The 11,341-nt window shown below is 35.9% G+C and overlaps 1 protein-coding gene across 1 annotated transcript; it reads right to left on the bottom strand.

Annotated features, from left to right (window-relative positions):
- Positions 1 to 6,383: 6,383 nt before the first annotated feature.
- On the bottom strand, positions 6,384 to 7,567 carry LOC6576321. The gene has a single exon (XM_002002276.4). The coding sequence runs from the start codon at positions 7,534 to 7,536 to the stop codon at positions 6,568 to 6,570; it is 969 nt and encodes a 322-aa protein (XP_002002312.1). The 5' UTR covers positions 7,537 to 7,567; the 3' UTR covers positions 6,384 to 6,567.
- Positions 7,568 to 11,341: the final 3,774 nt, after the last annotated feature.

Raw genomic sequence — 11,341 nt, 5'->3', positions numbered from 1 at the left:
ATAAAACGCACTTAGCCCGCCGTGTACTCCGCGTACTCCAGGAGCTGCCCCAGCTCCCTCGTCTTCCTTCCATGCGCTGTGTAACAACTTGAATAGCTCTGGCCGCCTCTACCGTCTTCCCCTACCCCCAACCCCCTGTTCCAAACACCTCTCCAGCTGACCAAACATATTGAGCTCCACTCGCACCGCAATGGCCAACAGGCCGCAGCTATGCTTTGTGCTCAATTGAAAACTCAGCAAGTTTTCAACATTTTTCGGGGGCTAACTATACGAGCTGGCTAGGAGGAGACGGGAGGGATGTATGTAGCCATGGAACAGGGGCCATAGAGCCCCATTCGAGTGTGCCGGCCGGCGATTGTTTTGTCAGTTCAAAAAACGCTGATTAAAGCGAGTCTGCGGCTTGGCGGCGCAATATGCGCATTCAACTCCTGTTATTTCTATGGTCTTATTGTCGTCGAACTTGTAGCTGCCTATATATGTATATACCCTAACTTTTGTTTGAGCTGTTATGATTATGTGATCAAAGTTGTAAAATATTTGCTACTTACTCAAGTCTAAATATAATAGAGTAATTGAGCTATTTTTAGCTATATTTATATTTTAATTCCATATTCAATATTCCTTTTTTTAATATTTGAATATCAATATATATATATTTGTGTTATTTAAAATACGGGTATTTGCATATCAATATATTCTATATTTTTTAGATTTAAAAATAGTATATATTTTATTTTATTTTTCATGGTATATATCATGCTATATATTTGTTATTTAATGGTGTATATAATTATTTTATATTTTATTATTATTATTATTATTATTATTTTTTTTTTTTTTTTTTTTTGTATCTATTGATTTTTTTATTTATTTATATTTTCTTTTATATTTTATTTGAAACTGCCAATATCTAACTGTTATACAAAATCTGAAATTGACTTGTTTCGCATATATTTCTAACCTTTTTCCCCTGCCTAAGGGCATACAATTGTCGTATTTATTCCAATGTCAAATAACTTCATATTGTTTTGCCTTTATTTGGGTTAAGCGCTTCAACAAACTCCAAGTCATGCATGGCCGAGAGTCGGCTAAAGAGTTGTCCGCTTTTTTGTCAGTTGCCATGGCTATATTTGTTGTTATTGTTGCTCTTGCTTCTGCTTCTGCTGCTGTTGTTGTTGTTGTTGTTGTTGCTGCTGTTGTTCTATCAACAATTGACGCACTGCAGTTCTTGTGGAGCTTCTAGATCGCAGCACGTAAATTAATGAGGGGGAAATTACGCTGAGAGTATATAACTTAACATATTTGGAATTTTCATTTGATTTGTGGTTTCGTTTTTCTGTTGGTTTCGCTTTTGCTTTTGGTTCAATGAGCAATTTGTGGTGCGTTTCATTAGGCGTGAACTGCGCGGCGTCACGCCCATCCTTAAGCAGTTAATATGGGGTTTTGTCAGCGAATCAAAAAGAAGAAGCAGAAGCGGCAGCATAGGAAGAAGCAACAAGCATGCCTATAATATTCAATAATTATAGCCATTGTGCAGCGAAATTTGTGAGCTTTAGGAATTTCTCTACTTTTTTATGGAGTTCAATATTTGAACTTTGGCTTTGTTAAGTAAGTGGTATGATTCATTCATATTTTTATGAATAACATAAATTATTAATTTATACCATTAATATTTATTTCTCAACATCAAAATTAAATTAATACTAATTATTTTTCTGTATTCTAAATGTTATGTGAACTCTGTAACTTTAGTATAATGTTAAAATAATGCTGCAATGTAATTAATATAATGTTAAAGATTATTAAACTTTATATAATATACATATACATATATTGCAGCTTCTAGACAAAGTTTTTACAGTTTTTATATATTCAGTCTGACAATTTTTTGTTTGACAAATTATATAATTTATATAGAGCTAAGGCACTGTATTTTATTTTTATGCAATAACGAATCTAAAATAACTTCAAGTAACAGCACAAATTCTATGATTTTTTGGCTTTGAGCCGAAAACCAGTTGGAAAACAAAGAGATAAAAAAACTACTATGCAGCGGCTGCCAATTTTTTTGTCAGTGCCGCTTCAACATCCGCCGAACGGAGTCATGAATTCTAAACATTACAACAGCAGCAGCAGCAAAGGCCAACAGCAACAACAATGTCGCTGGCCGAGTAGCTGCAGAAGCTTTTCTTTTTTGTAAGCTTGGCTCGTATTTTTCTCTTTTCTTTTTTTTTTTCGTTCTGTTGAGCAGCGGAAATTATTATTAATTGCTTGGAATGTGAGGCCCACAAGCTGCCCCACCTCCCTCAATCGAGCTCCAGGTGCTCAAGTCCATTCTAATGGCTTCCGTTGGCGTGGCAGCTTCTGTTATGTTTGTCTAATCATTTCTGATGACGTCACAAGCGGTTTATTCATGGCCAAAACGCGGCGAGTTCTTGGCCTCAAAAACAAAACTCAAATACCGAACGTAAATGTATGCAAGGCGTGGATATTGCGTGGATTCCGTAGATTAATGTGGAGCAGCTCTTTAGTTCAATGGCCTTGGCCACGTTGAGGAAGACATCTGACAGGCCAAGCGAGCCCCAAAGCTCCCAATCGCCCAGCAGACAGCGTGGGTAAGAACTGTAGCCATACAGCAAAGAAAGAAAACGTGGCCAAGCGTGGCCAAACACACAGCTCTGCTCTGCTCGACCCGACTCCACTCCACTCCACACCAATGCAATGCAATTGCAATTGCAGTTTGCTGTTTGGCTGGAGCCAGGGGAAATTTAGTCGAACGGCAACTCCAACGCTTCAGCGTTTCATATGACTGACTGACGGCTAGCCAGGCGGAAGCAGCAGTTGCAGCTAGAGTTGAAAGTGGAGCTGGAGTGGGATTGGGAGTGGGATTGGGATTGGAGCTGCAACAGACTGCGGCAGCCACAGTTCAAGTCAAGGTGCAGCCGTTGAAACGTGCCAGCTGTTTGCACTCCTCCTCCACCTGCCTTCTCCTCCTCCTCCTCCTCCTCCACCTGCCTTCTCCTCCTCCTCCTCCTTTCCTGCACCCTAAATCAAAGCAGAAGTCTCTTTGAGATTTACAATCGGAAGACGGCGGTCGGAGGTCGGAGGAGCTGTTTCTATTGTATTACCCAATGCACAAGGGGTGAACGGACTGACATTTGCGTAATTGTGTTTGAATGCCGGAACGAACCTTTCTTTATGTGCCACCATTCAAATCGTAATGCAATAACATTGCAACAAATTGATTGGAATTGGCAAATCAAAGTGGCTTAAATAGCGTGACCAAATAATGGAACTAAATTGTTGCCAATATTAATAATAATTACATTATATTTGCTATTTACATTTGTACTCATATATCATGCATATAGCACCTCATATGATAGTTGAATATTTGTAGGTTTTAATAACTATTTGCTTAATTATATTCATATCAAAAATATAATATTAAATATGGATATATAATTTCCATAACTTTCTTTCTCTTTTCCTTTTTTTCACCTCTCCTCACTCTATATTCTCTTTCTATCATCATGAATTACTCATAGTTCTCGTATTACATACATATCATACGCATATTTATTTCTCATACATATCATTTAAACGCTTATTTATTACCCATTCTTCTGTTATATGATATATTTAGAGACATTATCTAAACTCCATACATATTTTTAAAAACACGCTATCCCCAATTTCAAAAGAAAAACACATAAATATATTACAGTTGGCTGCAACTGCGTGCCAAATAATTAAATTAAGACATTGTTTTTCTTTTCAGTTCCCACGCTTCAAGAGGCGTGTACATAAAGTATAAAAATATAACAGCAGCCCACTTGCCAAATTTGTTGAGCCATCTTTAAAGCAATTTAAGCAGCACAATATTCGAAAATTTATTTGAAATATAACAGCATTGATACTTTCATCTGGGACAGATATCTAAAATGATAAAAAATATTAAAAAATATTCGATTCTCCCCAAACAGGCTGAGCTTTATTATAGCAAGATCAATATACTGTCTCTCTCTCTCCCTCTCTCTCTCTCTCTCTCTCTTTCTCTCTCTTTCTCTCAATCCTATCTTGAATGCGTATAAAACCACATATTACTCACATGTCTGAAAGATATCTAGCTTTTGTATAAACAATTAATCATATTGTGGGAGTAAAGTAGTTTATTTGGCCAAAAATGTTGTTTATTCTTGTTAAATGCAAATTCAACAAAAAGCAAAATGTTGTTATGGATCCAATTACTATATATATAAGGCACAGCTGGCATAATAAAGAAAATACATATAATAAACAACAAGTAAGAAACTGCTAATCGAGGATGCTCGACTACGATATACCCTGGCCACTGCAGAGAGCTGCTTATGCAAACAGTCTACGCTTCTACTATATGTACATAAATAATTAAATTAAATTAAAGCTAGACTAGATATGTATATATACCTTATACTTGTATATAAGATTAGATACATTCCCATAATAACCTTAATTCTCAATTTTAATTTTTGTCTCAGCACTTATTTCATGCATATTGAATTTGTATATATTTCATATACTTATTATATATATATATATATATATATTTGCCTAAGCATTACATTAATCTATATTAATATAGATTCATCATCATGTAAAAAACACGTAAGGTTTTTTGGTAACTCGAGTTGCTCAAGCTAAGATCTAAATTCTTAGCTCTTCAGCTATTATATTCACTGTCTGCAATATGAAGTCTGCTTAGAACTTTCGACCTTATCGATCATGTTGGCTCGAGTATCTTAACTTGCGTTTATCTGCGATTTGTTTGTTTGTCTGTTTGCTGTTGTTGTTGTTGTTGTTGCTTTGCACAATGTTTGTTTATTTTGACACGTTCGTTGCGTTGGCGACTTTTATAAATTGCTTGTTTTTTTTCTCTCTCTCTCTCTCTTGTATTTCCGTATATTTATGCCCAGCATCGCCTCGACTTGCCCCCATTTATGATGCTGTCTATGTACATTTAGGGAGTATTTTTAGGCACTTGGCTGCTGCTGATCTGTTTGTAATTTGTTTATGGCAACTGTTGGCTCGATTAGGCGCGCGTGTTGACAGCCTCACAGCTGATGAACTCTTTTTGAAGCAGCGACAACAAGACAGACGACATGCAACATGTGTGGCGGCAACAGCTATTTGTATTATTTTATATATATATTCGGTTTTTGTTGTTTTTTTTTTTTTTTTATTTTGTTTATGCCGCGTGGCAAGACACACAGCATGCGGCGACAACCCCAGCAACAACTACAACAACAACAACAACAGCAGCAGCAACTGGAAAACTGTCTGCTCTAATGATTTTGACCCTGAACGAATTTGAAGTGGTTGCGGCTGCAACGTCTGCCACTGCCACTGCCACTGCTCTTAACTATAAACATGTCAGTTCCCCAGTCTGGACCGCAACGAAAACATTCACAAATCTCAACTATTTTTAAACACTCTACAAATGAAACTAGGTAAGCCAAACTCGAGTAAATAAAAAACAGTAAACATTAACAATAATATATGCAGCAGAGCATCAGCATTCAGAGATAAGTATAGACCTACGGTAACAACTAAATCTCTTATATATTTAATTTCATATTTTACTTTTAATCAAACAAAAATTTTAGAAGTAAATATTTTTCAGAATAAAATTAAATATTAAATATCATAATATAAATAATATTAAATAAGAATAAACTGTATAGTCTTATGATTTTATTTTATATTTTGTTTGCAATTTTAATAATTATTTAAACAGATATATATATATATATTTTTTTTTTTTAAATTATTTTTTTTTGTATTATTTTATTATATTTATTATTTGCGTATTTAGTTTTACATACTGAAGTTTTAGTAGATAGAACTCAAACGCAGGGTATTTTCTGGTCACGCGTAGGCTCATAATAAAATTTCTTGTAATTGCTACTGGCAATTGTTAATATGAAAATTGGAAAGCCTGCTGCTAAAATAATTGAAAAACACGGCAGGCAATGACAAATCGCTAACAAAAGAAAAACCACAGGAATAGAAAATGATATCAACTTGATATATCGAGGGGGAAAAACAAAGAAAAAAGGTGGCGTAACGAAATGTTTAAGAATGATAACAAAAGAAGATGCGCAGACAGAAAAAAAAAATATAAATTACTCAAATGAAACATGAAATAATATATATAGATCAATACTCCAACAGACATTAAATACATACATATATGTATATATAGATAGATGTTTATATATTATTATTACAAAGTTAATATTATTAAAAGATAATCGGTTTCATATCCAAATATTAAAAAAAATAATAATAAAAAAATGATAATAATAATAAAAATAATAATAATAGTAATAAAATACTTTAAATACATATTAAATATAGAATGCAAAGATTTATTTCAAATAGATGTCGAGATCGAAGAACAAAGATATCTGCGAAATTCTGAATTAGAATTAGAAAGTTCATAATAATATATTCAAAATGCTTTATAGATTTATACGAATTGTGTTAAAATATTGTGAAAGTGGCTTCGATTATGAATAAAATAGTTTAGAGAGTGAGCAAATCTAGCTCAGTGCCCAGGTCCAGATTCGGCCAGCCCAATGCATTGCTCATCAGACTGAGCAACTGTTGCAGAGGCACGCCCACCTTCAGCAGGTCGTCTCGCAACGCTCGATACTCTGGCAGGGCTCGCAAGTTGATGAGCAGGCGACGGAACTCACGGCTGCGTATGTGACGCACAGCCGTGACCAGTTCCTTGTCCGAGGCCAATTGGCGTCTATAGAGATCCCGGAGCGCCGCACGCGGTAGTGCATCGCGCAGATCCTGCAACAAGCCACGAATACCCTTGCGACGATTGGGCAGTGGGCTGCTGGGCGTCTCGGACAGCTGGGCATTGAAGAGCATGCGCACGTACTCCATGTAGTAGCCATAGTTGAGTTTCAAGGTGCGGCACAAGAAATCCTTTTGGTCGATTTTCTCCTTGATCTGATTCAGGCGCACCACACGCTCCTGGAACTGCTCGCTGCGCAGCAGCTTGACCAGCGCTCGCACCTCCGGATCCTCCCGGGCATTGGCCAATATATTGCGCAATCGATCCGCTGGCAGCAATGGACGAGCGTTGCGTATGAGAGCAGTCAAGCCCCGTTCGTTATCGATGGGGCATTCGTTGCCTGCCTTGACCTCGTCAACTTGCGTGGGCGTCACTGGCTCCTCCTGCGCCTCTGATTCTTGCTGCGTCACTAGTTCCTCCTGCGGCACTGCTTCTTTCTCTGTCACCGACTCTTGCTGCTCCACCGCCCTCGCCTGCCTGCTCTGAGGCTCGTCACTAGCCAGCCAATTGATTTTATGCGCCATCATCAAATCTCTTTCCTGAGCACTCGGCTCGCCGAGCTCGGGCATCGGAAAGCCAGCGGGAAACTCAAAGGAATCATCCGTTGTGAAAGTTTCCTCTGGCTCCCATGAGATGGCAGCCACCAGCAGCAGAGAGCAACTGATTTGTATGAGCAGCCGATACATCTTGATAACAATGGGAATACTGTGCCATTGCCAAAATGCTGATGCACTTTTTATATAACCAGCAGCAGCAACAGCAGCAGCAGCAGCAGCTGAATCACAGCCTGGTGCTAACTTATCTTATGCTGTTGACTCAATACACTCTGATATTTGTGCAACATCTTTGCAGGCAAACAAGAGAAGCACCAGAACAAAAAGTGGAATAACCTTCAGACGAGGCTCATCAATCTTGCATATAGTATACGAGTTCCACAAATAACCACAGCAATCCACAAATATCATCATTGTCATCATCAGCAGCAGGGCCAGCAATCATTTGACAATTTATTGCTATACCCTATATAGCCCATTAAGAAAGGGTTGCCTTAGCTGGCAGAACTCTTCTTATTGCCAACAGGGCATCCCTTTCTTCCCAAAGTTATTAAATTTATGTCTGCCAAATGCTTAACGCTACTTTTACTGTCTATAAAAATGGAATAACATAACATTTTCCCAGCACTTATATTTTCACTTGTATTAAAGCGTATATTTTTACTATTTTCTTGTGAAAATCCATGCAGAAATTTTGGGTGGGCTTTTCATAGAAAAAATATGATTGATGGCAATTCTATAAAAATCATTATTGAATTATATTTATTGAGAATCAAGCGCACCTGAATAATTGAAAATAGCCTCACAGTTTAAATGTCAATGTATACGAGGGTTATTTAATAAATCACTTACCTCCTGGGAGAACTAGAAAAAAAAAAAAAAAAAAAAAAAAAAAACAGATATATTTAATAATTTTAAATGTGAATTATATAATTTAATAATTTAAAGTTTTTTTTTAATAATAAAAGCATTTGCATTCAAGTTGGATTAACTAAAAAATGTATTTTTTTTATTTATTTCTACTTAAAAAAATATAAATATATACATATGTAAAAAAAAGTTATATATGTTATTTTTATTTTATAATAACATAAATGATTTTTTTTTATTTATGTATATAAGAAAATAAAATAAAAATTAAATATGATTTAAAAATTATTTTAGTTCAAATTTAAGTCCGAAATTAAAAAGTTTTAAATAAAATTAAAGAAGTTTTAATAAATAATTAATTTTATATTTTATAGATTTTTATATAGTTATATATTTAATCTAGTTGATTTAATGAAACATGAATCCGGGTATAATAATAGCAAATAATAACAAGTATATGTACCTATAGTTATTTCACTATATAATTAATATTAATATTAATCAATCTTAAATAGAATTTTCATCTAAGTTTTAATTTATGACACCTTTGACATAAATAGAATATTTATTTAATGAAATATTTGCTAATAAAGTTTACCCCTTTTACGGAAATTTTTCTATTAATTTTTCATATTTGAATCTGTTTTCGAGAACATTTCTTTGTAGCTGAACATTTGAGGTGAGGATGGAGCAATTTCATTTGTAGGCGTCCGACCAAAAATCCATTTGCACAGCATTCATGTGGGACTCATTAGGCCGGTATACTCATGCCTGATATCTTTTGTTGTTGCTCGGCAGGATTTACTCGTTTGCACCGTATCCTTTTTATTTCTTTTTTTGGGGGTGCTGTTAGGCTCCGTCGACAATGCAGAAAATATCCCACAAGGGCAAAAAGTTGCTGAAGCTGAATATTCATGTATTTCCTTTGCTCTTCTTTTACATTCTTTCTCTTTTTCTGTGGGCGTAGGTTAAAAGACAATTTTCGGTTGCCGCACTTGAGGCTTTTGGAGCCACATAAATTAGCTTGAAATTGTTTTTGAATGTCCTTGGAGAGAGATTTCGACAATGGATTTGAAAATGGGCAGTCAATATCATTTACATCATGATTGAGAGCTTAACGGGATTTACTGATTGTTGAAGTTTTTCACACAGGGATCATCATATTTACAGTTGCTTAAAGTCTTCCTCGTGGCATGCCTTTAAAACATAAACTGAGGCCACAGCCAGCTATTAATATGAGTCTTTAATCGTAGCACTAGAGCTTAAGGCCAAGCTAGGCAGACAGCAGGCAAGCCCAAATGGAGCAGCTCCCAAAGTAGAGTCACGCAAATGAACAAATTGGAAAGCCAGACATTGGGCTTGGCTTCTGCTCGCTTCTGGGGGTTGACCAGCAAAGGCAACCCCCAACGTGGACTGAGTCCCCCATTTACCAGCTGCAGAACAACGCCCAGTTTGAACTATTTTAATGCCTTCCGATTCCCTTGAGTCGCAGCAGTTGTGTAAATATTTCATTTGACACGCCTCTCTGCACATTTTAACTTAATTGATTCCAAATAAATAAAAACAAAAGCTACGGTCCACAAAACAAGAAAAAACACATATCAAATTGTAATTTGATCTGAATTTCATGTTCGATTTGATGGCACGTGTCCCACTCCCACTCCTACTCCTACTCCATATACCCTCAATTCTCAGTCTGTTTGCCGGGCGAAATGTCAATGCTTCATTGCATCTGTGTTCAATTTAAATTAGGATTCACTTCGGGGCCTATTTGCCGGCCCGAACGTGAGCCGCATTCTGGCCAAGCCTTAAAGCGCCCCGCTAACAAATCGGATTGCACCCAGGCAGTTAACACTCAAATACCGATGGCTCTAATTTAATGTGCAAATCGCCAATTGCTGCTAATAACGGGCGAATTTTTTTTTATTAAAACAATTACCAAGACATTTCAGTGCGAAAGGAATTTAATACAAAATTTAGCTTTTTTATTAGTTTTTGTTTCTTTGACAATAGACAGTTCTTAAACAACCCTAGCAATCTCTATTAAATTCCTATCTCTGTAATTGACACACCCTTTACCGTTATTTATATCTGCAGCTCCTTCTTTAAATAACGTCTATATTTAGAGTGCAATTGCACTGTGTCATGCCATGTCTAGTCGCATGAGATCTAACTGTTTCCATTGTTTGCTTCTCTTTGCGCCTGTCTTCGTATCTGTCAAGCCAGCTCAGGCCATTTGCATACCAAGGTAATCATCACTTGTCACTTGTCAAATACCCTCTAAATTATTGTGTTACTTCAAACTGCTATATAAAGTAAAAATTTAGTATATGATTACCCGGTACTAAGAACTATCATATATATAATGTACACTAATGTATAACAAATATACTCTACCTCTCACTCTCTTCCATCATACACACAGCATACTAAACCGTTACGTACTACAGTTTCTGCTACGCAGCAGCAACTGTAATTTTCCAATTCGACGCCTTATTGGAATTTACTTTTATCTAATTCGCTATCAATTAGATTTAAAGACGAAAAAAACAAATAAATAAAAAATCTGAACAGCATTTTCTAATACGCACTAATTTAAATAAATTTTAATCAAGCGCTTCACTGCAAATACACACACACATATATATACATACACATGTGCATATCTACATATCGGCTTAAGAAAATACAACTTTCAGCTTCACCTTGTTAATCTCAATTTTTTTGCGTGCTGGATATACATTGCAAATTTGTTTATGCAAATAATATTCGGTAACCGAACCGAATAAACTTACCTAATTATTATGCAAAATGTCTGCAAAGCTATAGTTAGAAGCAGACACATTTTATACACACACACACACACACACACACTCACAGGCTCAGAAGTAACGTTAGAATACCGTGTGTGGTGTATGCACATATGTATGTATATACATTTGCATTTTGTGTATTCACCAATTCACCTTGAATATGAAGTAGAAAGTGATCTGGCAGTGCGAATAAATTAGACTAGGGTATATCATAAAATTGCAATATGCATTAAATATATGTTTGCCTGTACACA

The sequence above is a fragment of the Drosophila mojavensis genome, unplaced genomic scaffold, assembly GCF_018153725.1.
Source record: "Drosophila mojavensis isolate 15081-1352.22 unplaced genomic scaffold, ASM1815372v1 contig_36, whole genome shotgun sequence".
NCBI lineage: Eukaryota > Metazoa > Arthropoda > Insecta > Diptera > Drosophilidae > Drosophila > Drosophila mojavensis.
Note: the sequence above shows the minus strand (reverse complement) of the source record. Positions and strands in the feature narration are given on the sequence as shown.